General features: G+C 38.4%; 3 protein-coding genes across 3 annotated transcripts in view; all 3 read right to left on the bottom strand.

Moving 5' to 3' along the window:
- LOC139937270 (atrial natriuretic peptide receptor 1-like) overlaps window positions 1–176 on the bottom strand; it is a 33,606-nt gene extending 33,430 nt beyond the window's left edge. Inside the window, exon 1 of the mRNA XM_071932370.1 lies at window positions 140–176. The gene's annotated coding sequence lies outside the window, so the exon portion shown is untranslated. The remainder of the gene's footprint in view (window positions 1–139) is intronic.
- Window positions 132–755, bottom strand: LOC139937325 (receptor-type guanylate cyclase gcy-18-like). The gene has a single exon (XM_071932428.1). The coding sequence runs from the start codon at window positions 753–755 to the stop codon at window positions 132–134; it is 624 nt and encodes a 207-aa protein (XP_071788529.1).
- A 2,800-nt stretch (window positions 756–3,555) lies between these two features.
- Window positions 3,556–27,965, bottom strand: LOC139937326 (atrial natriuretic peptide receptor 1-like). Its single transcript, XM_071932429.1, is given in 22 exon segments — window positions 3,556–3,609; window positions 4,767–4,858; window positions 5,920–6,018; window positions 6,366–6,540; window positions 7,476–7,544; window positions 7,975–8,098; window positions 8,268–8,414; window positions 8,838–9,006; window positions 9,415–9,570; window positions 9,907–10,072; window positions 10,658–10,768; window positions 11,722–11,799; window positions 12,683–12,745; window positions 13,619–13,739; window positions 15,113–15,197; window positions 15,534–15,675; window positions 16,762–16,856; window positions 18,377–18,512; window positions 19,270–19,428; window positions 20,971–21,116; window positions 27,357–27,740; window positions 27,743–27,965. Coding segments are annotated over 22 exon segments (2,994 nt in total).
- Window position 27,966: the final 1 nt, after the last annotated feature.

Below are 27,966 nucleotides of genomic sequence, written 5' to 3' on the forward strand. Positions count from 1 at the left end.
TAACTTTTACATTAAGAGAGTGCAAGCTGCTCTATAGTTCTTTCCACGTAAGTTTTTTTTTGCCATAACAAAAAGTAATTACCAAATTAATACAGACAGTTTAAGAGATACAACAGAAGTATGAAGTTGTTCTACTTACTCCGGCTTATTAGAGATGCTTCCTTTAAAGTAGCATTGAAATCTTCCACCTCATCGATGTAAATAACGTACGATCTAATCCCAAGCTCACGCATACCGTCTTCCACTGCTGCGGTCGGTAGGGAGTGGTATCCAGTCGAAACCCCAAGCAATACAAACGAGTCCCACCCGTAAAGAAGGAACAGTTTCCCAAGGAAATCCGCCATCGTGCTGGGTTTGAAGACCAGCTGCGTTAGCGTCGGATACCTCCCCTTGTTGTCCAACCCGTGGCTGCTCGCACTCGGCGAGAAAATTGGTATGTTCAGTGCAGCTGCCAAGTCCCCAACGCTCTCCATATCGCTACTGCAAGCGGGACCGAGGAGAGCTGCAATCTCGTCATCGAAGTAGAAATGAGCGGCCACTCCCAGGCTAAATTCAACCGGCCTGGAGCAGCCCGTGGGCGAGAACTGCAGCTCGATGGAGAAGTTTGCGTAGTCCCCGCTCTGGACACGGCTTGAGATGGTCTCTTGAGCAACCTCGAGTGCCGGGTAAAGACGCGCTTGACCGAGGATATGTGTCTTTATGTGGGACAGGATCACACCAACTCGTATTTTCGTTGATGTAGCTACAGAGAACATCAGGCATGCCAAAAACAGATTTTGGAAAATTTGTTTCATATTTTACTACTTTTGCGAGTGGTACTTTCTTCTCAGATCGGGAGGAGCATTACTGACATGTTTGAACAACCAACTTTACATTATACTATACATCATGTTACAGTTGATGCGCTGATTATTGACGAGCGCCCTCATTTTATGGTTGGCCATCAAAACACAATTTGTGTGGATCATTGTACTCTACTTTTAAAACCTCTTTCTAACCATATACATTTTATAGCAAACGGTTACAAACTCTTTTTAAAAACCAACTCAACCGATGCAAGGCAACGTGTTCCTTTAAGAATGAAGTGAAAATATATTTTTTCTAACAGTCACGGTAGGTTGTGATTTTTTTTTCAAAAAACAAATTGAGGTTGAGTTTCGATTACATCATTTAAAAATTACTAATTTATAGCACTACTATACCTTTATAAATATTGAAATACACACATTATGCATATTTAACACCATGAGTGTGCGCAGTCATCAGACATCAACTCAAGGAGTAAAAGTGGAGTAATTCATGCAGAAAAACCGGCAATTAATAAAATAAAAAAAAAGCAAAAAAAAAACGTTAAACCCCCTTTTCAAAGAGATATTTTCAAGAAACCATCGAACGATTTTAATCTGGAATTGTATTTTTTTTTTTTTATACACAAACATTACACCTGCCATGTAAAATACGGTGCAAAATATGCAAGCTATATGTGCAAGCTAACTTGGCTTAACAACACTTTTATTTTGGTTTACCATAATGTGCCCCAAAATAATGACCAACATACAGAAACGCATTATACGCGTTCCCTATATAGACGATGTGACCTCTGACGTCACTCGAAAACCATAACATGATTCGCGCGCATACCGCCAGGCGAAACCTTTGTGTTTTGGCAGCCAGCTAGAAAGTGTATGCAATCTTACCATGACTATACGCGTCTTTTTGCCCGGTGAAACATGACATATCCAGTGTTTTGTCAAAAGAGGGCGGTTTGAATGTAAACATAGGTCACATCGTCTATAGAAAACATGAAATTGTAATTTTAAGATTGTGAACAAAAGAGGGTGTTTCCTTTCAAAGATGTTTTTGTGGCGAATTTTCATTCGCGCAGAATTAGGCAGCAAACATATGAGCTGTGCCAACATACACAACAGTCTGGTTAGCACGCACCTAGTCTTGGTCCAAGACATCACTATCTCGTAACGTGGAAACATTGTTGGCCCTGACCTATGTTTGGGTCACTTTGAACCGGATTCTGTGTCACTTTGACCCGGATTCTGTGTCACCTTGACCCGGATTCTGTGTCACTTTGACCCGGATTTTGTGTCACTTTGACCCGGATTTTGTGTCCCTTTGACCCGGATTCTGTGTCACTTTGACTCGGATTATGTGTCACTTTGACCCGAATTTTGTGTCACTTTGACCCGGATTTTGTGTCCCTTTGACCCGGATTCTGTGTCACTTTGACTCGGATTATGTGTCACTTTGACCCAGATTTTGTGTCACTTTGACCCGGATTCTGTGTCACTTTGACCCGGATTTTGTGTCACTTTGACCCGGATTCTGTGTCAATGTACAATTGTATATGTTTCATGTGACAATAAAACAATAATTAATTTATATAGGTTTTCTAGGTCAACTTCGGCAAATGAGCAGCGAATTTAATCACCAGGCTATTCTATTTCGCGAGAAATCGAATGCTACACTGAAAAGGGTCATTCGTTTTCGTTTTATGATCAGTCACTTTGAACCGGATTCTGTGTCACTTTGACCCGGATTCTGTGTCACCTTGACCCGGATTCTGTGTCACTTTGACCCGGATTTTGTGTCACTTTGACCCGGATTCTGTGTCACTTTGACCCGGATTTTGTGTCACTTTGACCCGGATTTTGTGTCCCTTTGACCCGGATTCTGTGTCACTTTGACTCGGATTATGTGTCACTTTGACCCGGATTTTGTGTCACTTTGACCCGGATTTTGTGTCACTTTGACCCGGATTTTGTGTCCCTTTGACCCGGATTCTGTGTCACTTTGACTCGGATTATGTGTCACTTTGACCCAGATTTTGTGTCACTTTGACCCGGATTCTGTGTCACTTTGACCCGGATTTTGTGTCACTTTGACCCGGATTCTGTGTCAATGTACAATTGTATATGTTTCATGTGACAATAAATAAATAATTAATTTATATAGGTTTTCTAGGTCAACTTCGGCAAATGAGCAGCGAATTTAATCACCAGGCTATTCTATTTCGCGAGAAATCGAATGCTACACTGAAAAGGGTCATTCGTTTTCGTTTTATGATTAGTCAAACGTAATGTTGCGTCATTCGATTACACAAAATAATCCTTCAATTAAACAATTCATCAAAGCAGCATTCGAATTCGCAGACGCTTCTTGAGGCGTGTTTGTCACGAAAAAAGAATGACGATACGCTAAATTGAACAGAGTGCAAAAGGAATTTGACTCGACTCAAACGAAATTGAATGGCCGAATTCTAAAAAGAAAACCGCAGTAACAACTAGAGAGGCAAAACAGCTTTAATTCGAACGCATGAAAATGAAATTGGCTGCTCATTTGCCGAATTTGACCGAGAAAACCTATAATTAGTTAAAATAACAAAGGATCCAAGTTGAAATTCCAACAATGAACCAGTTTTCGGATCAGCCTGACAAAAAAAACAAACCTAAAGTTTTTAGAGTGAGTAGGCCTAGATACTTGAAAACAGTGCATTAAGGTTTACAATATTGACCGTAGATTGTTCCTCTTGACCTGCATGAACTAAGGTTGAGATTGTTGTCCGATCAGCCAGAATGTCCTCTGTTTACCTTTACCCTGCAGTGTTAACGAAATAAGATTTGGATTATGAAATTTAGTTTGATCAGAAAAAAAACCAATGTTTGAATTGTCATCACTTGTCATCAACGCACTTGAAGAAAAGGCTGCCACAAATATAGGCTTGCAGGGGCTGCATTTAAGTTAACTGACTATTTAGAAACAAATTGTTTCGGGCGACTTTAGCTTGAGCGTAAAAATAATTATGTTCAATATCACATTGAATAAGAACAGTTATGCAATATGGAATAAATTTCAGTAATCCAAACAGAGTTATTCAAGATTTTAGTTCTAATTTTTTGATTTAAAAAAGAAAAAGAAAAAAAAAATGTTTCGTGATTCAAGACAATTGTCATGACTTTGTGAAAATCCACTCAACGCAACAACAGGGCTAAATTTCATAATTCCTTTGAGCGGAACAAATTACTTAGAGGAACACGTTGCCTTGGATCGGACGAGTTGGTCTATAAAAAGCGTTTGAAACCGTTTGTTATGAAATGCATATGTTTAGAACGATGTTGTAAAAGTAGAATATAATGATCCACACAAGTATCACTCAAAATTGCACGGTTTTCCTTTTACTTCGCGAATTACACGGTCGGCCATTTATTGGAGCCAAAAATTTGACTCCAATAAATTACCGACTATGTTAGTCGACGAGGTAAAGAGAAAACTACGCAATTTCGAGACACATTTGTGTAGATCACCAATTCTACTTTTACAACATCTTTCTAACCATATACGAACGGTTTCAAACGCTTTTTATAGACCAACTCGTCCGATCCAAGGCAACGTGTTCCTTTAAAGCCATTGGACACTTTCGGTAAATAGTGTTGTCCAAGGCCCACACTTCGTGTACCACAACTTATATATACAATAACAAACCTGTGAAAATTGAGCCTCAATCGGTCATCGGAGTCGGGAGAAAATAACGGGAAAATCCACCCTTTGTTTCCCCCACGTTTCGCCGTGTCATGACGTGTTTAAAACAAATCCGTAATTCTCGCTATCGAGAATTGATATTGTTTTAATGTTTTCTCCATTAAATCAAACCCTGGTCTGCCATTATCATTCAATCAGCTCATAACAAATTGTCAAATGAATAAATGTATCAATACATCATTTAGTAAACAACTTGTATAAGTTGATTTGTGTACCTTCATTTCAATTTCTCCTCGATCCTTAATGATAAAGTCGTCAAACTCTTGCAGGATATGTCGGGTCGTACCGCTGATGTGTATCTTGAGTGCTTAAGAATGAAAACACGTCAAAGTGGAGAGAGTGTGTTATAAATGGTGCTGGACTGAGTAGATCGTATCTAAGCAGTGCCCGGACACCACTTCACCGACAAGTGTCAAATTAAAGATCAAGTAGTGGTTTGCTAACAATAAAAACTAGATATTGGTCTGTGATACACAACAACAGTGAAGTGGTATTTTGTAAAGCTGAGCTTTTCAGAGAACCAGACTCAAGCTCTTTTTCTATGATGAGCAGAGTGCGAGTTTAAAGACACTGGACTCTATTGGTAATTGCCAAAGACTATAGTCTTCTCACTTGCTGCATCTCACCATATGCACGAAATAACAAACCTGTGAAAATTTAAGCTCAATCGGTCTTCGAAGTTGCGAGATAATAATGAAAGAAAAAACACCCTGTCACATGAAGCTGGGTGTGCTTAATTTTCTGATTTCGGGACCTCAAATCCTAAATCTAACGTCACGAAATCAAATTCCTGGAAAATTACTTCTTTCTCGAAAACTGTGTTACTACAGAGGGAGCCGTTTCCCACAATGTTTGATACCATCAACCTCTCCCCCATTACTAGTAAACAAGTAAGGTTTTATGTTAATATACATTTTGAGTAATACCCAATTGTGTCCACTGTCTTTAAGGTCATTGTTTTCCTCAGAATATCAAGCTACACTAATTTAGTTCACAGTGATGCATCGTTGGTTTTCATTACCATATTAATATATAATAGTACATAAATGGGTAGACGGCTTTAGCTTTCGATTCAAAAACATACATTATGCAGGAGGTATAAACAAAAACACACAAAAACATGTCCATTTATGGCAAAAAAGAAGCAAAGGATAAAGGGAAGGTATTCAGAAAAGACGGGAAATTAAAGTCAATCAAAAATTACAAATCAGAACCATGATTACATGATTAATGATATGATTACATATTATTAGAAAGAAAGAAAGCACAAAACCATCGCTTCTGTGCACGTCATCTATGCAATTGAAATGCCCATTTTGACTCAAATGCTTGTATCATTAAAGGCATTATATCCCACAAGAGTTTTACCTTCTCCGTTTGATTCCATTCTGGACGCGGTGTTGACTGTATCACCAAACAGACAGTATCTGGGCATCTTAAGACCAACCACTCCAGACACACATGGACCTATGACGAGGCAGAATAAATGCAATTTAGCATGACTTTACACACTTGCAACACTTGATTGTGGTATGTAAACGATGAGGCATAATCATATAGATAAAACTAGCGTTTAAGAATGCATGGAACTTCTAAAAGTCAAGCTAGGTGAGGTCATTGTGGATTGTATCATGCCAGCGAAGGGAAACACAACGTGGATATGTTACATAGCTTGTCCAAGAAGAGGTACCTCAATTACCGATTGGAAACAAAACAAATTATTACACAATATTATAAACAAACGTGTAACACCCCTGCTTCTATGATAATTATGCGTGACAATAATTAATGCATACAAGATAAAAAACAATTACCAGAGTGTACTCCAGCCCGTAGTTGAAGCTTCCACTCCGGTCTGTGTCTCACTTTGAATGTTCCCACTGCCCCAAGCAATGACAGCGCCATGTTGGCGATTTCTCGCGCATGGGCAGAGCCGTTGCGGATTGGCAGGCCCGACACCACCATGTAGGCGTCTCCAATCGTCTCAACCTTCAATAGAAAAATCAATTTGAAAGGCAGTGTACACTATTGGTAATCGTATCTCAACATGATGCATAAAATAACAAACCTGTGTAAATTTGAGCTCAATCGGTCATCGAACTTGCAAGAAAATAATGAAAGAAAAGAAAACACCCTTGTCACACGAGATTGTGTGCGTTTAATAGATGGTTGCTTTCGGGACCTCAAGTTCTAAATCTGAGGTATCGAAACCAAATTCATGGAAAGTTACATCTTGGCACTTCAGAGGGAGCCGTTTCTCACGATGTATCATACCATCAACCTCTCCCCATTACTCGTCACCAAGAAAGGTTTTATTCTAAACTATTTTGAATAATTACAAATAGTGTCCACTGCCATTAATTAATTTAATTTCTTTGTTGTTGTTATGTATTGGTTGTTGTTTTGAATGATCAATAGCAAGGACATTTTTTTTTAAATGGGACACAATGCAACATCGATAACAATATACTACACATGTTACTTACAGATTTGAAACATTCAAATGAGAAGATATTTGAACATAAGTAAACTGTTTTCATGTAACACACAAAATGATATCAAATAATAATTATAATAATTAACCATTCTTATATAGCGCAACACAATTCATTCTGGTTTGTACCCATATACCCAGATTTGTAATAGCACTGTCTCAGTACTTTCCCGAGTCATGTGAAAAGAAAATCACAGGCATATTACTCGGGTGGGATTCGAACTCACGACCTTTGGAATTCTAGAGCAGTGTCATACAAACTAGACCACTGAGATTGCCCGGTGGATAGAGGCAGGTTCGAATTCTATGTTTTAGCAGCGGGTACTGCAAACAATTTAACCTCTATTAAAACATAAGTATTGCACATTTTGCAAGTTCCAAACTGTTCACCCCATTCAAGACAATAGTATATCATTGGTGCAAGACTTACCTTGTATACGTCGAAGTTGCCAATAATCCCATCGAAACAGGTATACAGATCGTTTAACAGAGCAACAACCTTCAGAGAGATGGTATTTTGAAAATAAAATCAATGGATCAAAATCGAGATAACAAATTGTCATTGACACACAATAAAAACAGTTGCTGACTGTACACTTTTGTATGAGTAAACTGCATTGGGTATCTTCTCTGGGTGTGTTCGTAAAGCTTCCCTGGATCGACCCCGCAGTGATCCCCTGATAAGAGGTAATCGAACGATCACACTCACCCTCTCGTGGTGACGGCAGGCACCTCAGGTCACCCCAAAGTGACCCACTCCACAAGCAGGGCACTGGGGGCTGACCCAGGTGAGCCCCGTCAAAGCTATTCGAACGTACCGGGCAGACCGGGGTCGACCCATGGAAGCTAAACGAACGCACCCAAATAGTAACTCGTGATTACTTCCAATACTGCTAACGGAGATACCAACGAACAATGATTTGACCCACCTGCAAAGGGGTACTGCCCGATGAAAGCTCAGTGAATCCCACGATGTCACTGAAGAAAATCGTCACATTGTCATAAGACTCTGGGTTTACCGTGGATCCCATTTTAAGCTGATCGGCCACCGACCTATAAATCATAATATTTCTAAATCAGTGAGTCTTATCTCTAATTATTCTAGTCAGCTTAAACTGTATTTTGTTCACCAGTTCTGTTTACCAAAGTTTGTTGATAGGCATAAATGAATTAAGCAAGTGTTATGTTACCAAATAATCACGAGCTTATAGATTGATCTTACTTCGGCAAGACTTCGTAGAGGAGCGTCTCAGCTCTCTTCTTCTCTTCCAAGAAGGCAGAGGTTCTCTCCTCTACAAGACCTTCCAAGTTACTGGCGTATGACTCCATACGAGATAGCAGGTTGTCCATGATACCTCCCGATACATTCCTACGAAAGGAAGTCAAGAGAAATAACTTTGAATGCCTGTAGAACAACAAATCCAAACTGTACATTTTTGGAACTGTACTAAACAGCGATGGAAAACACATATGAAAGTCAAAACTGTGCGGTTTTTGTGTTTTCCATAATATGGAGCCACTAAAGGGACTCTATGGTGAGGAAAACAAAACGGACATTATGTTGCAGATGCTTTAGTTTTTGCCCTAGAAGTAAGTTGATTAATTAGCTTGAATAACACAAAAGTTCACTAAAAATATGTTATTTTGTCATACTAATCATTTGTATGAACATGCACGCAACGATTTGGTTTCGAACACAAAACTAATGAGCGTAACAAATAAGACTCATACAAATTCTTCGCACGAGGATTTTGGTATCATCAATGTCCAGTTAGGTAAAAAAAAAACATACTTGCAAATTTTCTTCATGTCGGCCATGAGTTCGTTCACTGTTGGTCTTTCCTCTGGTGTTTCATGCCAACATCTTGCCATAATAGCGTGTATTTCTGGACTACAGGCTTCGGTTGGGACGTGGGGACGGAATGGTTGAGTTGAATGAGACTGAATTTTCTCTAAAACAACTGTAAGAAAACCACGAGCCACTCTAATGTAATTAATATCTTCTATTAAGGTTTGGGTTCTCACATATCACTTTAATATTATCGGATATGTGGTAACCCGCTCCTTCAGTGTTTTTTAATACAGACAATACATTGTCTTTGTCAAAAATTAAAAAAAAGGCAGTATAGTTTTCCATTTGCGATAAGGTATAGTTAACAAGGGCATTGGGCCATGGTATAGGCAGTTACTGGTGTACATTTTTGTGATTGGACCTTTATTAGCAGCGTATATTTATTTGTATTGTAAATGAGGTGCATCATCATCTGTATGTATTTGCAAAACTCCAGTGTAATGTTATCGGTGCTACATTTATTTCAATCAATCCAAACATGAAATAATTGGAAAAATAATTAATGATCATGGTTGACCTTTGACATTATCAGTGTCCCTGCACTCGTTCTCGAATGGCGGACCTCTCATTACCACCTCCTGCATTATGATGCCAACAGAGTAAATGTCGCCCTCTCTCGTCGGCTTATTCTTGGTTGGAGCACGAAGAAGTTCTGGCGCATTCCACAACAGTTCTAAGAAGTAACACAAAAACAGTAGTGTGTTGTTAAAAGGGTTAAAGTTTTACGCGGCTTGACAAAATGAGCGTGCATAATTTCAAAAGAGGGCGCCCTGTATAAACAATTTGAAACAATACATTGGAATTGGCGAGAACGTTAACCGTTGACTGTGTGCCTTTTACAACATTTTGTTTTCACTGTACGGAAAAGTTTTGGGTAACAGTAGGCCTATACGTCTAACACCTTAAATTGTTTACCCTCGCCCCCTACCCAATTAATGATTGAAATATAGGGCGAGCAAAGGACAGAATTTGCGTTTTATACTTTTTAGACTTCCCTGGTCATGCGTACTTTTCAAGTATGTCTGATCGCTATCATTGTCGGATGAGATATCCCTGTGGTCAAGGAGACCAAAGTCCGTCAGTTTGACCACGAAGCGGCTGTCCACCACGCAGTTAGAAGACCGCATCCTGCCGTGCACACCAAGCTCTCGACGGTGGTGAAGAAAACCCAAACCCTACGAAGAAGACAACAAAGTTATCACAAAATAGATGAGTAGAATGCCATCTTGCATGAACAAATTTTGGCGCATTCGTAGTAGCCAAAATTCGTTTTCTTTTAAAATACTTTCATATCTTGGTAAATTGAGGACACTTTTTACATTTAATTAAAAGTTTCAAAAGGCAATGCACATTATGCATGGTAGTGAATTATAACATGTCCAATCTTGGCCTTTGTTTACAATGTTATGTTCCGTTGTCCCAGGGAATTCAGCTTGTCCGCCGGAGATTCGGTCCCCCCAATGGGAAAGTTATAATGGCTGAGGAGGAGAATTCAAAAGAGGGCGCTATCAGAAGAAGTTTGTACACAGTTGGCCATATGGGAGGGGGGGGGGCATCAAATCTCCGAATTACTATGTAGCCTACTTGCGTTTCTCAAAATACTTTTCTTTTTAGTTCGGCTGTTTTGCCAAGGGAATGGCCAACCGGTAGCTCTCATGTTTTGTGTGTTATTTCAAAACTTCTATGTTGTAAATCTTGAACTCATAAAAGTTAATACACAGATTGTGAATCTTTTAATGAGGTATCGACAGTATGATTACCTTGATGACATCAATCAGAAGAGAACTCTTGAAGTCCCATTCCAGCTTCAGAGCGTCGTTCTCAAGAATATCCTGAATTGAAAAGAAAAATATATAGTCTTTGTGATGATCCTGAACGCAAAGGAAATCAAACAGTGGTTGAAGTATGACGTAATACGCTGTTTTTGAAAATACTAATCTACAGTTATGATGGCCTATTAAATACAGCTCATGCGGGTATTTCCGGTAAATACCCGAATAAATTTTTTGAAATTCGCATCCTTAGCAGCGTCAACATAGATCGATTTTTACCTAGTCTAGGTTCACAGATAAGTTGTGAGATAATGATGAAAGAAAAAAAACACCATTGTCACGAGAAGTTGTGAGCTTGCAGATTCCTGATTTCGATACCTCAAAATTAAATTCTAAGGTCTCGAAAACATAATTCTCGAAAACTACGTTACTGCAGAGGGAGCCGTTTCTCTCAATGCGTTATACTATCAACAGCTCCCCATTGCTTGTTACCAAGTAAGGTTTTATGCTCATAATTTTAAGGTTAACTGTCTATAAGGTTAACTGTGAGGTATACTCATGAGGTTGCTGAGTTTCTCTTTGCATACCATCATCATGCGAGGTAGCAATACCCTTCACCTTCCAGTAATCAATGGCCTTCATCCATGCTTCGCAATCAGCAACTTGTCTAACCGTGTGCACACAACACGATTCCACTCCTCTAACCATCTTCGGTTTGACAGTATCTGGTTTGTTTCTGACCAGACTACTTTGCATCTGCTGAGAGCTTACGCTTATCTTAAAAGCAGTGGACACTATTGGTAATTGTCAAAGACTATAGCATTCACAGTTGGTTAATCTAAACATATGCTTAAAACAACAAACCTGTGGAAATTTGAGCTCAATCGGTCATCGAAGTTGCGAGATAATGAAAGAAAAACACCCTTGTCACACGAAGTTGTGTGCGATTAGATGATTGATTTCGAGACCTCAAGTTCTTAATCTGACGTCTCGAAATCGAGTTCATGGGGCGGGGGCGGGGGGTGGTCTGAAGGACAGACTGAAATACTTACATTTCGGAGCTCTACCAAGACACCCCTTGTCAGTTCAAGCTTGCCGTTTCCTATTGGCTTAAGAGCAACCAGTCGACCCTTTATGAAACATAGAATTTTAATCATTTATCCAGTACAGAGGTTAAATAGAGCAATTATACAGGAGCTTTATATCGGTCGTATGGAAAGCTACATGTTTAGTTCATAGAAAGATACAAATAAAACCGTTGATGATAAGACCCAACCAGCCGTTCAAGTAAATCCACAAAGTGTAAAGAAAATGAGCGTTTGGCGAGGCGGATATCAAACCACGTTCTCGTAATTTCAGACACTGCGACGGTCGTAGGTTTGAAACCCGCATGTGTAAAATGCCTGTGATTTGTTTACACAGAGCTCGGATAAGTACTGAGTGTACAGGTTTTACACACATCGGTATATGTATGGGTAAAACCAAATTACTGTTTCTGTAAGTTGTATTAAATTGAGCGGATGCGAGTCATCTAGCCACTTGACAAGCTCACCCCCAACACAGTCGCAACCTGACCAGCTCGTCCCGGGACATTCAAAGTCGCCCCAGACAAAGTCGCCCCCTCATAATGTCGCAACCTGACAATGTCGCCACCTGGCAAAGTCGTCCCCTGACAAAGTCTCCCTCTAGCACAGACGCCCCATACAAAGTCGCCCTAGATGTTATTAGCGACATAGCACGGAGAAACGTTCACTTAAAGGATATCAAGTGAGTTTGGATTCCGTTGGCAAAATTTGTATGGATAATAATATCATTATAATGTTCCAATGAATATAGATTTAAATTTAAATAATTAAAATAACTTACAATCATTTACTTAAGCGAGGTGCTAATAAAGAAAATGACATTTCCATTTTTGTAAAGTGATGTAAATACAAATAAAATATCGGTGGACATTTCTAATTGGATTGTGCATTTTGTGTCTTATGTCTTTATAAACAAAATTGTACTTACCTCGTAGTGAGCAATTTTTGTGAAGATCTGGCGCTCGTTATTCTCATTAGTAAGTGAACCAGTCTGTAATTAAGATAATTATTGGGGTTTGTATTTTTGCGTGATTTATTTATATAGAACGTCTTTCCCTATCAGTTCACATGATTAAAAGGAAGTTAATCGGGGAAAACAAACAATACATTTTGGTATCCTGGTAAAAATGTAATATGTACAACTTTTCAGTGGTTGACATTTTTTAACAAACATTGCTATACGAGTTGTTAAAAACCTTCAAAAGTACATGCTTTAGCTGCTATAATTTTTTATTTATTTATTTATTTATTTTTTGGAGGGAGTGGTATTGTGGACACTTTAGGACTGCACTGTTGATTTGGGTGTATATAATACCCAAACCTAATAGTGTCTCATAGATTGTGTCAACCATATCTCAAAATAGATTATTTGAGGTTGCCCAGAAATCCAGATTCTCTCGAAAGCTCGCACTCTCTCTCGAGGTCAATTTATCGTCGTTTTAAATCTCAGCAAAGCAACAGTGTATGGTTGAACAGAAACAGAAAGTCTTGTTTCACGCTCAAACACCCTAATACGAGGAACCAAATTAGATACACTGTGGCACATATACCACGAAACATAATGCAAAAAGGATAGAGGCCTCGCTACAGCCTTGGCGGATTGAAACTTTGATCCCAGCCACCAAAGTACCATCAGTGTTAAAAAAAAACACATTGTGTTTCACAGCAAGACTGCAAAAGCACCACTCACCCACAAGAACAATTATTTCACCTCTGCACTCTGTGAAAGTTGCAGCTGTAGTTTGGTCAAGTAAAATCATTCAATATATTCAGTGTACAAGGAAATCAACCGCGACTTTGGGTAGATTTATTGCTGAAAATGCTGAAAATTATAATGAAAAAATGTGTTATCTATGCAACTAACCATGGACATGGATAAAGACCGCATGGATGAGGCAATGGATTTGGAAACGGCTTTAGAGACTAAATCGTCGTAGCGAATCTTCCAAGACATCTTCATTAATTCTGCGTTCTGCTTCTGTTTTCTGAAAATGAAGCGGAAGGTGGAACATAACATGTCTGAACATATTGAAAAGGGTTTCGTGAAATATCCCATTGAGGGTCTTTTTCTGGTGGTATACGATTTTGTTTAACACAAACTTTAAATATTTAAACAATAATTTTAAAGGGTTCTAATTTAAAAGTATTTCAATGCGTATGAATACCTAAGATTCTCTGGTGTTAAACTTATTGTTTATTCATGTAATTACTACGTAATTTGTTATTATTATTATTATTTTTTTTTTTGATCAATTTTTTTGTCATAGTACATGGCTTGACGTTTCGACCTAGAAGCTTTCTCGAAGGCTGACTCATTTACTCTTCCACTTCCTCCCTCTTTCCACCTTTTTTATTTGTGTTTCCAATCACTGTGGTATAACACGCCCATTCCCCCTCTCTCTCTCTCTCTCTACCTTGTTTTTTTTTCATTTACAGTGTCATGGCTGGCTTTGCACTTCTCTGCGCTTCCTTACCCTCTCCCTCCATTTTTTTATTTCCACTGGATTGCTTTGTGTTCTACTATATATGCCTGTTTATGCGCACCGTGTTGTCGCTATTTATGTATTTATTTCAAAAAGACTCACAGGCCTACTGGTATTAATACGTCAGACATTTAACTCTTCCTATTTTTGGCTAGGTTAGTAGGGTGCACAAGATTATTTAAATTAATATATATACCTCTCTTTTTCTATAACTGGATATGTATTTGTTTGTACTTGTTTTATGCCTCTGAAGAAGGTCCGGATTGGATCAAAAGCTAAGGCCATCTACCCTATTCATTATATATACATGTTATAATGATATAATGAATAGGGTAGATGGCCTTAGCTTTCGATCCAATCCGGACCTTCTTCAGAGGCATAAAACAAGTACAAACAAATACATATCCATTTATAAAAAAAGAGAGGGGGAAAGGGATTAAGGAAAGGATCCAGAAAGAAGCAGGAAAATAACAGCCAATCAAAGTTTCTATTTCAGAGACAATATTGGTGGCTATGAACCAATAGGAGTGGCGAGGACAAAGGATGTTTAGAATGAAAGGATGGATTACTGGACCATTAAAGTGGTAAATGTATTGTTCGACAACAATGCAGGGAGACATGAAAGGGTAGGATTAGAGAGCAAGTTGCATCATGATGCAACTAACAATGGTCAATTAATAAGAATAGCAAGATCAAAGGTATGATGATACATGATTATATTAATTATTGTCAATTTTTTTCATCTGTAGGGCAAACAAAAATGAATGCAAAAATACAGAACGAAAAAGTGACCCTCTAATTACAAACGAATTGAATACCTCAGTGCAGTGTGTGCAGAGATATCAAAATAGATGAGTCAGAAATCCACCTCTTACCTGTAAACTACCAAAGTTGCTGAGACACAGACAATCAGGGCGCACACCACCAGGATGGACGCGATGAGCAGTACGGTATTATCATCTGTGGTTTAAGGGAGGAAGGGTGAACAATGAACCCAATTAGTGTATAGATGTCACAAAGTTACTGCATTTTGCGGACTGGTTATAACAACGTAACTGTTATTTCAAAAAATGGTGTTATTCAGTGAACCCCCATAAAATATTAACAAATTCGTGTTAAAAAGAATAATATATATATTTATAAAAAGTCAGTTTCCCTTGTGGTTTATTATTTGATATATAAACAAATATATATACAAAATATATAAAACAATAAAAATAAATAAATAAATTTAAGAAAAAAACATGTTGTAATCTGTTTGCTTATTATCATTTAATGTTTACTCAGCAGTGATACCTTTGGGTTTGCAGATGGGGTTTTCATTGTAGAAACCACACCGAGGAGTGTCTGGGGGAACTTCACCATCCGGGAATCCATGCCACTTAATTGGTTTGTAGAACTTGAGCTCGTTTGACAGTCCATAAAAATTCACTACAGGCTACAAGGAAAAGTATTCTCTGACCGGTGAATAGAACCCGGAACGACAACGGGGGAGAAGAAAAGACAACAACTACGGCAGTGACAACGACAGTAATACCGACAGCAACCCGCGACAGCGACAGTGACAACTACAGCAAACGCGACAGCGACAGTCACAACGAAAGCAGCAGTGTCGGCGACAATAACAACGGCAGCAACAGCGACAGCAAAAACGACAGCAACAACAACAGTGACGACGACGACGACAACGACAACCAGAACATTTCAAAACGGGTAGCGAAAAAAAATTTTAAAGGTCAATACTGACAAATGTGATACACATTGCGTCTTACACAGCAATCAATACATAGTATTGTGACTTAAAGGAGTACTTTACGTCTAGTTTAATGTATACGTTTTTGTTGCATGACGAAGTATCAGATCATTATTGGATGTTCTGCCAAATTCGTTTCATGTATTTAGACTGAATCAAATGTTGTATGCATTATAATAATCTGTTTTCTATGGTGGCCCAGTAAAAATATTTTCAAAGATATTTGCGACATTGCAAATATTTGCAAAGATATTTGCAAAAAAAATTGCGACATCGCAAATATGTGCAAAGATATTTGCAAAGATATTTGCGACATCGCAAATATTTGCAAAGATATTTGCGACATCGCAAATATTTGCAAAGATATTTGCGATGTGCGATATCCCTTCAGGGCCACTATAGTTTTCCAATAGTTTCCAGGGGTACATAAACTCTTAGTGCAAGCTCTATGTGGTCAACAGTAGTGGAACCCTCTCAACAAAAATTGAAACACACATCCCTGTTGTCCATGGACAATCATCCGGTGCCCTATTTCTTGACTTAGGTCACCAAGTACAATCAGTTGTAGTTACGTGAACCGAAGTAATTTTCTGAATTCAATGATTACGTGCGACTCCTACAAAACCAGCCAATGCTCTTCGTCAATGATACACCATATACACGGAGAATTGGCATGAGTCAACCCCTTGTAGCCAATAAAGGAGCCGGAATTTTATTTGGCCTTGACACCGGAGTTCTCTTTTGTAAGTTTCAATCCAAAAACGTTCTTACCTCGAATACACCGTTTTCGGTGTCCGTCATATCCCATAGGGAGTACGTTGCGATTCTATCACCGCTAGATGTCATTACAATGTCTCCCGCAATACCTATAGTACAATGTTGCAATGTGAATAACAGTTGTGTACTTTTCAAAAACACAGTGGAAGATTGGTTTCAAATTGTAAATAATGAAAATATATTTAATCTGAAATCTGAATGTAATAATGATTGGGGTAGATGACATTACTAGCTTTCGATCCAAACCGGACCTTCTTCAGAGGCGTCACTTTGAATACTTATAATAGTGTACTTCTACTTTCCAATATCACAAAGGAAGATTGATATCAATTGTAGAAGAAAAACAAATACAGCCGGGTCTATCCATTTTTAATGCCATTCTTCTTTTTCTATTTTAGAAGGAAAGCGGGAAAACACAACGAGCAATGTCACAATTGATAACGAATCTAAGTATAAGTGCAACGAGCGATTCTCAAATGGTTCAGTCTGAATAATGGTGTGTACCTTCCATATCACAAAAGAAGATTGATACAAAATGTAAAGAAAAAAAAACAGACTGGCGTCCATGCACATCTAATGTATTTTTGTTTTCTATTTTCGAATGAAGGCAGGAAAGCAAAAAGAGTAATGTCACAATTGATGAAGAATAAGTATAAATCCAACCATACTTAATTGAAAATAAGCATGCAGAAATGTCATCTGAAACGCCGAATAGAATAACTTTGCTCATAATGCATGGCTACATCTAAATCTCCCTTATTTTAATCTGCTTACATTACCATTTGAAGGCACTTATTATAACCAAGGTTAAAAGTGAAGTTGTCTCTTTGTATAAGTTTTGGCACAGGCTTAAATTGCAATAAATTCAAATTGGTTGGAAATTCTTATATTCTGTTGTAGTTGGCTTGTACTAACAGAGTCCAGCATTCTCCAGAAGACGATTAGAGCATACTGATCGAAACGTCGAGTTAACCAACGGTTCTTTTCAGAACCACCCCAACTCATTTAGAGATAGTCATCGTTACCGCAAACCCTTCTATATCTTATTTCCACCATGCAAAGTTTCAAATCCTACTTGTACTATCATGTTCATGAAGTCTAATGCTGATCACATCAGTGTTGTAGTCAAGACCGATACACCGTAGACCAAGACCAGCATTTCTAAGAAAAACCTTCGAACGATTGAATGGGTGGTTTGTTGGTTAAATGCACTGGACCCATTTGGTAGTTGTTAAAGACCAGTATTCTCTCTTGGTGTGTCTCAACATATCATGTATACAATAACAAACATGTGCAAATTTGGGCTCAATTTGTCAATATCAAATTTGCAAGAGAACATTGAAAGAAAAAACACCCTTGTTGAATTACTTGTGTGCTTTAAGATGCATAATAAAAGGCAACTTTATCAAAAACTTGTTACTTCGAAGGGAGCCGTTTCTCACAATGTTTCATACTTTCAAGTTACCAAGTAAGCTTTTATGCTCACAGTTATTTGGACTAATTGCAAATAAGGTCCGGTGTCTTTTAATAATTACGAATCTTAAACTTGGCAACGTGGACGAGTCTTACGTCATCCACAAAGTACCTTCCTCGCCATTTATCGGCTTACCTCGGAAAGTTCGGTTCCACATCTTCTGTCGTAGAGTTAGACCGTCACGAATGTCACCTCCCTCGTGTAATGTCTCGTTGATGGCAAGAGAGTACAGAACCAAGGCGTCGTGGTAACAGGTGGCGAAAAAGTTGGCCTGTATCAAATTAAAAAAAAAAAATCTTTAAAAAATAATGTTTCCCCCGTTTAGGTAGAAACAAAATGTAATTTTGATGTATGAATTGGTTTGTTCGTCTTAGTCGTTGAATATTGGCATTCGTTACTCGGCTGGAATAATGTGAATCGGGAAATATTTTGTCGATGTTCGGTCGTTATCCTGTTAATGTTTCTGGTAATTCTTCTTGTGTTGTATCGTTATTTCCCCACACCTTTACTCAAAACCAAAAAATTAAATAAAGCATTACCAACTGCCCAAGATGATTTTCTATTAAACGATTGGCACACCATCTGTAGCATTTCCCACCCCACTGTATCGAATAAAACATATTTCTATGGGCGGTAAGCACAACATTCCGAGGTGCAGAGCCACGCAATTGGGCAATGGTGAGCTAAATGAGGGAACATCGTGGGCACACGTGGAATTAAATTTGCACATTTCATGACAACCGTTCATTAATATAACTCTAGACGGCGCCCCACTGTGGCGATCACCTTGTGCGCTCAGTGTCTCAAATTTGTCTCGATTTTTCCTCACTTTTGTAGAACATTTTTTTTGTGGACTTATTGGTGAATGAGGCTTCGTTAATTCTGTGTTTTTAAAATGTAATGTTTTTGTTTTTCTATGTGTATCAAATTTTAATCTTTTCAGTGCACAAAGGGAAACCCTTTTTTCACTTTTTACTTGTAATCTGTGATGTAGTAAATAAATTGAATTGAATTGAATTGAATCTAACCTCGCCGCCAGACTCTGGAGTCACGTTATAGTCTCTTAACGAGCGGTCCAGAATGTCTCTATGAAACGCATTGTACTCCGAGTCATCAGTCGGCTCAAACAGACGAATTGTCTTCAGGGCTCGGTAGGCTGTCTTTAATTTCTCATCGTCTCCGTCGTCCTAAGAAGATGAGCAGGGTGGTTAAACAGTGCTTTGAATTTCAACACAATCTTAAGCAATGTACCAACATGTATAACCTTAAAGGCACTGGAAACTATTGGTAATTACTCAAACTTATTGTTAGCATAAAAACATATTTGATTTCGAGATCTCATGATTGATTTTGAGGTCACTAAATCAAGCTTCTGAAAGCACACAATTTCGTGTGACAAGGGTGTTTTTCTCATTTTTATCTTGCAACTTCGACGACCAAGACTTAAAATTTTCAAAGTTTTGTTATTTTATGCTTATGTTGAGATACACCCAGTGGGAAGACTGGTCTTTTACAATTACCAAAGGTGTCCAGTGCCTTTAAACATGTTTGGGTGATTGTGTGTGTTTAAATCATACAAACAACTTGAGCAGGTGGTAAAAATGATATAAGCATGTTCAGCAGAAAACGTTTTAAAAGAGTTGGTACATGATTTGCGTTCAAACCCTCAACACTGTTTTTTTTTTTTTTTTTTTTTTTCGGGGGGGGGGGTTGTTGTCCATGAACGATCTTTTATTTGAGATTCGGTAAAAATAAAGAGCATTTTAATATTTTCTACAGCCATTAACTTTCAAAATCAATTTATTGGTTTCATGATTCTGTGATAAAATGTGCGCAATGTTGTTGCGAGAGTTTGTGTTTGTAGTCAAGTGCAATAATTCCGAGTTGCTGGTTTTGTACATGCATCGCGCTTGATCAAATTTGGAATACATTTTCGGGTTAAATCTGCAAACAATTCACGGGTTAAATCAGCAAAAAAATCACCCATGCACCTTTGTATTAGAACTGTTCAGATATTAACGCATCTTATGAAGCCAGACAGCGTAATGGAGGAGAACAAGATATGTTCTGTCCAAACAAAGTATGTTCTGCCCTTGGGTGCTCGCCAAGGTTTTTACAAATCCTGAAACGTCTTCCATAATTGCTTTTAGAAATGCACTGGGGTGGATTTTACAAAGTTATAACTAGGTTTATCTTGAGGTAGGACAGGTTACTCGTTGTAACTTAAGGACTAGCGTTATGTTCTTAATATATCCTAAGACTAGTCCTAAGTTAGAACTACTCCTAACTCTTTGTGAAATCGACGACTGGACACATTTTTGGGGGGGTCAAAGACCTGTATTCCCACTTTGTGTATTTCAACCAATGCGTAAACAAGCAAATCTGTGAAAATGTTGACTCTATTGATCATCGAAGCTGCAAGAGCACTATGAAAAAAAAAAAAAGAAAAAAAAAACCTGTTGCACATAATTTGGTTATTTCAGATACCTTATAAACTAATACAAGTCTTCAGACCTGAAGTCTTTTAAAATTTGCGTGAGAACTCACCAGAAATTACCATTTCTCAAACACTACGTTACTTTACAGGGAGCCGTTTCTCACAATGTTCAACAGCTTTCCATTACCATGTAAGTTGTTATGCTAACAATTGAGTACCAATAGTGTCCAGTGTCCTAAAAAGGGTTTGCTCATTGACAGCCACTGTGAATGAAAGCACTGGTTTTACTAACCTGTCGCCACGCATCGTTCCCAAAGCTCAGTGTGTTATTAAACGGTTGATAGCTGAAGAACACGTAATCCCCACCTACTTGTCCGAGGTTGTAGGCGCTCAGCATGATCTTCCGAACGAGGTGACCCTTGGCACTGATAACTATAACTGGCAATCAAGGAACATTACAGAATTGGTTAGAAAAAAAACAACAATCGTCTAAGGTCACATATTATGTACTTTTATATAACTGACATACAGATCCTTGTTATTTGATTGGTGGAACTTACTTCACGTGACATTCACTATTACTCCCATCCGCACCGGCGGTTAAAAAGACCTATTCGGCCAAGGGGAATAGTATTTCCTATACAGTTAGGATCATCCTTGTTCCCAATGTTTTTTAAGCAGTAAAGCGCCGCTGCTAAAACAAAGGAGCACCTGTGCAAAAGGTTGTGATCCGATTTGTGCATTGTTGCCGCTACGCGGCGCTATGATTTTTGGTTGTCAGTAATTTGTGTGATTTTTCATGTTATATACTTTTAAAATACATCAAATGACAAGGATCTATATGTCAGTTATATACAACAAAATATTGAGTTGCTTTAATTCGTGGCATGGAAGAAATATTATCGCTCGGTAAAATTTGTACTGTTCAATTTCTCTCGGCTTCGCCTCGTGAAATGGAACACTCCAAATTTTACCTTGCGATAATATTCCTCCCATTCCACTCTGAGCCACTCAATATTGTAAAACAAACTTACACGGTCTAATGATGACAGTAGAAAACATTCCTTGAAATATTCCTGTCTGAATTGCCTTAATTTGATGAGAAGCACATACAAACCAGATTCAAGTTTGGAGTACATCGATCAGTGAGCGTTTTTTATATATTTTATATATCAAGCTTCTACAGGTTTGTAAGTATAATTATATGGTGGACTACATCAAGTGCTTACACCGCCAGCAACTGTTTTGTTAGGAAAAAGAAAACGACTCAAAAATTTTCCTTTAAATACACAAAGATGGAAATGTATTGGAGTCATCCTCAATCATGTGTTTATTTATTTATTTATTTATTTATTTCTTGTTTATCTTGGGAAATCCATTCAGTAAGAAAAACTCACTTCTCTCCCATGGATCCCAGCTAATAACCATCTACAGAAGTGAACTTAAGATAAAAATATTACAAATTTACACAGAAAAACATTGCACATTCATTTAAAAAAGCACTAGATCCAAGCATGCACGTGTTTACGTGACCTTGAGAATGATATTAGAATGTTATGAGTTTTAAAATTGATAACAAAATAAAGACGTAACAAATTGTAATTTAAAACTGCATCTCGTTTTTTCTTTCACATTAACAATTTCCCAAATATTTATGTTTTAAAATAGTTAAGCCTGTTCTAAATCGAATTGGAGGAAGACAGAGCTTGAACAAAAATTTGCAACGGCCTCAAGAAGTTTCGGAATCCTAATGGAGTCTTTCTTAGAGCTTTTTTTAGAAAAGTCGAAATGTAAGGCCATGAACAATAATTTTAAAAATTTGAAAGAAAAACCTATGCACATAATCCCTTGTCCCCGTGAAAAAAAAAAAAAATAGGAATCGACTGTGAGCCGTTCCCTTTCTTAAAAACCACAAGGTTTTAACAAAGTATGTTTTATAGTCTCCCCTCCCCTCCCCTCCCCTCCCCTCCCCTCCCCTCCCCTCCCCTCCCCTCCCCTACCCTCCCCCCCCCCACCGCCACCCCCCCCACGGGAAACAGCAACAATGTCCTACTATACGTGTCCTACATAATAGACCCTTCCCTAGAAATATGTAAATTGCACATAGCGCGTGCGCACTAACGTTTTGGTTGGCAAAATGAGGGAACATCGCGCTGTTTTGTACACGGCTAATGGGTGCGTGACGCAGACGCGATTGCGCGTCTGCTTAGTGCACAACTCTATGGCGTTTGCCAACCAACATGGTCTGTACGCATGCGTGAATGTGATTAGCATATTTCATGGGAAGGGTCCATTATTTCAACAAAAGGAAAAGAGATGAAAATAACTACATTAATTGTTATGAACTAAAAGTTTGCGCATCTTCACCTCGCCACTGCCAATGGTGAAATGTTTAATACCATTATTTGCTTAATAGGGTTTGCTACGAGTGAATATGGAACTGTCGCAATCAGGAAAGGTATGTTATAGCAATGTCACAAGTTAGTCATCCAAAAGATGATTTACAATTCGCATTATGAGGGTGGCGTGACAGTATCCAATTAAGACAACAACAACGAAATGGTTGCAAACAGGCCATTTAATGCACTGAACACTAGTGGTAATTACTCAAAATAATTGTTAGCATAGAAACTTATTAGGTAACGAGCATTGGAGAGCTGGTGATAGTATCAAAGATTGTGAAACATTTTGTGAAACAGGTAATTTCTCACTAAAATGTTAAAACACTTCAGCTGAAGCTTCCTATTACGCATCTGGAAGAACACGGAGAAATATAACAATTGTATTTTTTTACTTTAACTAATCTCTTGCAACCTTGACAACCAATCGAGCCACAATTTTCACAGGTTTGATTACGCATTATGTTGGGATACCCTAGTGAGAATACATGTCTTTGACGTACCAAGTGTGTACTGCCGTTGATTTCACCAAACTCTTCCTAACTTGTGATTAATCTACGACAATAGGACGAAGTTAGGTTCCGTATCCATAGACATTATAGAACCCGTCCTACGTAAGGACGGGTTTACTCGTCCTTACTCGAGAGAGGACAAATTCTAGCGTTTCGTGAAATCCTGCGCAGTGCCTTTAAAGGATTCGAGTACTTTTTCAAAATGTCCACAGATTTACATTCAATTTACAGGGTTTGAAGATGATGATAGTGGAAAGCTTCCCTTTGAATATTACTAACTAAGATTGTGTAGTTTTTGAGAAATGAGTAAAACAAGTCACAAAATCATTTTGTTTAGCATGTAAAATCCCCTTAACCAGTTATGATATAATACCAAAACCATAGCATAACTGGTAAATACGTTTTTACATGCTAAAACTGAGACGAAAATTATTACTTTTACTCATTGCTCAAAAACTACAGCACCTCAGTAAGTAAAATTTCAAGGGAAGCTTTCTACTATCATAATCTTCAAACTGTGTAAGTTGAATGTAAATCTGTGGACATTGTGTTTTTTGTTAGGAAAAAGTACATAATACCCTTTAATGATGTATTACCCGATTCACCAATATGTAATGATTTTATTTAAGCGAGCAACAAAAATGACGGATGGATGACGGTAGGGCACGACCGCATGAAACGATGACACGACGCGCCTTGCGTTTTGGCTGCTTTGGAGATGACAGTAAAGTTAGGTTCAATATTGAATTTTTGACATACACAATATTGGACATTGGACATTCACGTAGGTTATGTACAGTGATTGTACAAACCTATGTCCATTATCCAATATCAAACTAACTTTACTGGCATGCTTTTGAGCACCACCGTTTGAATATAAGGGTAACTTCTGGTTGGTTTGAATAATTGAGTCTCCCAAATCTAGGACACCTGTGGGACACCCGTTAATTGAAAATTTACCAATACTTGGTGATCTTCACGTATCAGTAGTTGAACGATTTTGTCGATGGTGCATCCCAACGGAACTCTTTGAAATGAATTGCTCTATACACTGGTTGAACTGGTTCTTTTCCAAAAATAGTTTTAAAGGAAGGTCCATTCTGTATGGATATATATATATTTTTTTATTAATCTTAGCCTGCCCCAGATTTTTTAATTTATTTCGGTCGGTCATGTTTTTTTTATTGTTTTTTTTTTATGTGAAAGCATCTTTCTGTAACCCCCTGAGTAAAATATCTTAATGAAAAAAAAATAAAAAATTAAATAAAGCAACATAAAGTGGGAGTAGTAAAGAGGAGTTGAATCGAATTGAGGTCATTTAAATATGATCTTGAGCATCTCCGGAGGCCCTTGTGTTACCCGTAAGTGCTCTTTCATTGTTTGATGTTGCATTTATGACTTGCTTTCAAGACGTAAAAGAGTTGTTTGAACACGGCGCCTATACGGCAAGAGAGGCTTAAAACACAATCCATGAGAACAGAGAGGGGGTTGGGATGAGGAGTGGTTCAGAACGAGACGGGGATAAAACAAATAAATGAAAATACAATGCAGTGTTACAAGTGATGACTTTCCCTGAGGCTTGTGACTTTCCCAGAGGCATGTGACTTTCCCAGAGGCATGCATTGCCAAATGTCTTCGTGTTGCACGAATTTTTTTAAACCATTTACGGTTTACGGTATGTTTTGTAAAGGCCTAAACAATTCCCATGTATAACATGTGCATAAACACACAATCTCAATGTGGATACATAGCAGCTTTTTTTATTTCATTAATTTGCAGCCCCCCCCCCCGAAAAAAATAAAATAAAGTAACATAAATTAAAATATGTATTAATATATAACAGCCTGCGTGTATCTGGCCAGATCGCCTTTGAAATTGGGCCCATTGTCATCAAAGTTGCAAGAAGATAATGAACAAAAACAATAGTCTACCTACAAAGTACTGTGTGCTTGTAAATGCTGGGGAGAAGCATCTTGCCTGAAGCCTTTTTTTAGATTCAAAGGTTTGGTTAAAGCCATACACTTTCGGCACAGAAAAAAAAAAACAGTTCACAGATTTACAAATAATTTACAGGGTTTACAGAAGGTAATGGTGAAAGACTTCTCTTGAAATATTATCCCATGAAATGCTTTACTTTTCGAGAAAACATTGAAACAATTATCAATTCTCGTTGTCGAGAATTACACATTTTTTTATACACATGTCATGACACGACGAACCGTGCGGAAACAAGGGTGGGTTTTCCCGTTTTTTGCTCCCGACTCCGATGACCGATTGAGCCTAAACTTTCACAGGTTTGTTATTTTTTATATCAGTTGTGATACACGAAGTGTGGGCTTTTGGACAATACTGTTTACCGAAAGTGTCCAATGGCTTTAACAAATTACACTTTTTGTTCTCTTCTAAAACCACATAAACTCTAAATAGGGTAGTTTCTAACTTACTATCGGCAACTCTTTGCCAAGTTAGTTTGTAAAAATAACCAATTCTTATATAGCGCATTTCACAATAACCGTATCAATGCGCTTTACATTAGTGGCCTGGTCATGGGGCCAATAACATCCTTTTTTTTAATGTTTCTAAGCTCCCTTGGGAGAATACAACCTGGGCAACAGTTTATATCGCTCCAAAGGTTTTTTCTTTCACAATATTAACCTCTACCCTCGCAGGTACCCATTTATACCCCTGGTGAAAAAAGCAATTTTAGTAACGTATCTTGCTCAAGGACACAAGTGTCACGACGGGGATTCGAACCCACACTCCGGTGAATTAGCACCAGAACTTGTATTCGATGCTCTAAAACCACCCGGCCATTACACTCTTGTATGGTCATAATTTTTTGGAGCAACTACCAAAGTGTACCTTTCAAATATTGTTTTTGGAACCGTTCAAATATTCAATAATATGTATAAGTAAAGATATCAAAAGAAAAAATAACTCATGAAAATATTACTTCCAAAAGGTAATCACAGACGATTTCCACGCTCTTAGAAGAATAGTATTTTTAGGAATATACAATCTAAGAAGCGGCAACATTTCTCATTTTTATTTTTAGTGGGATAACAAGTGATATGTTATTTTTCCATAACCCATAGCCCTATTAGGTTTTTACCGGTGTAGGTACCAGGACGGGCGAACGGAAGCAAACAAGTTGATCAATCAATTCTAGGTCCAGAGGTTTTACTGAAAAACTCTATGTTGTACATGAGTCAAATAATATGGAAGGTGTAGGAAATGTTGACGGCATTATGCCGGAGAACCAACTGCCCTGAACACAAAACTAGAAAGCTATCGAAGTGGTTACGTAACCCGTAAACGGTTTAGAGTACAGCTGGAGGAATTCGTGATCCTCTGACAGTACGTTAAATGCAACGCAGCACTAGTGCTTTGAAATAGGAATGTTTCTCAAAAAGCATTATACTATTAATTGTCTCTTAATGTAAAAGCGTCCGAGTGGTGTCAGTTTCGCTCTTTTGGGGGTAAAAACCTAAGTGTCAATCTTCTTGAGTGAAATTGGAACGAACTTCACTCTAAATCGAGTTGAAAGTACCCGACTTTCACTCTATACAGAGTTGTCCGCCATAATGGCTCTATGCAAGGGAGGTATGGCGTAAAATAAAACGAGTGGTTTTCACTATGTTACATTAAGAGTATACAAGCTGTTCTAGTTCTCACCACTCAAGTTTGTTTGCCATAAAACAATTAATTACCAAACGAATACAGACACTTTATGAGATTCAAAAAAAGTATGAGGTTGTTCTACTTACTCCGGCTGATTAGAGATGCTTCCTCTAAAGTAGCATTGAAGTCTTCCACCTCATCGATGTAAATAACGTACGATCTAACCCCAAGCTCACGCATACCGTCTTCCACTGCTGCGGTCGGTAGGGAGTGGTATCCGGACGAAACCCCAAGTAATACAAACGAGTTCCACCCGTAAAGAAGGAACAGCCTACCAAGGAAATCCGCCATCGTGCTGGATTTGAAGACCAGCTGCGTTAGCGTCGGATACCTCCCCTTGTCGTCCAACTCGTGGCTGTTCGCACTCGGCGAGAGAATTGGTATGTTCAGTGCAGCTGCCAAGTCCCCAACGCTCTCCATATCGCTACTGCAAGCGGGACCGAGGAGAGCTGCAATCTCGTCATCGAAGTAGCGGCCACTCCAAGGCTAAATTCAACCGGCCTGGAGCAGCCCGTGGGCGAGAACTGCAGCTCGATGGAGAAGTTTGCGTAGTCCCCGCTCTGGACACGGCTTGAGATGGTCTCTTGAGCAACCTCGAGTGCCGGGTAAAGACGCGCTTGACCGAGAATATGTGTCCTTTTGTTGGACAGGAGCACACCAACTCGTATTCTCGTTGATGTAATTACAGAGGACATC

The sequence above is a fragment of the Asterias amurensis genome, chromosome 5 (genome assembly GCF_032118995.1).
Source record: "Asterias amurensis chromosome 5, ASM3211899v1".
In the NCBI taxonomy this organism is placed as follows: Eukaryota; Metazoa; Echinodermata; class Asteroidea; order Forcipulatida; family Asteriidae; genus Asterias; species Asterias amurensis.

Coding starts and splice junctions, on each gene's coding strand:
- LOC139937325 (XM_071932428.1), bottom strand. CDS start 755: ATGTTCTCTGTAGCTACATCAACGAAAATACGAGTTGGTGTGATCCTG.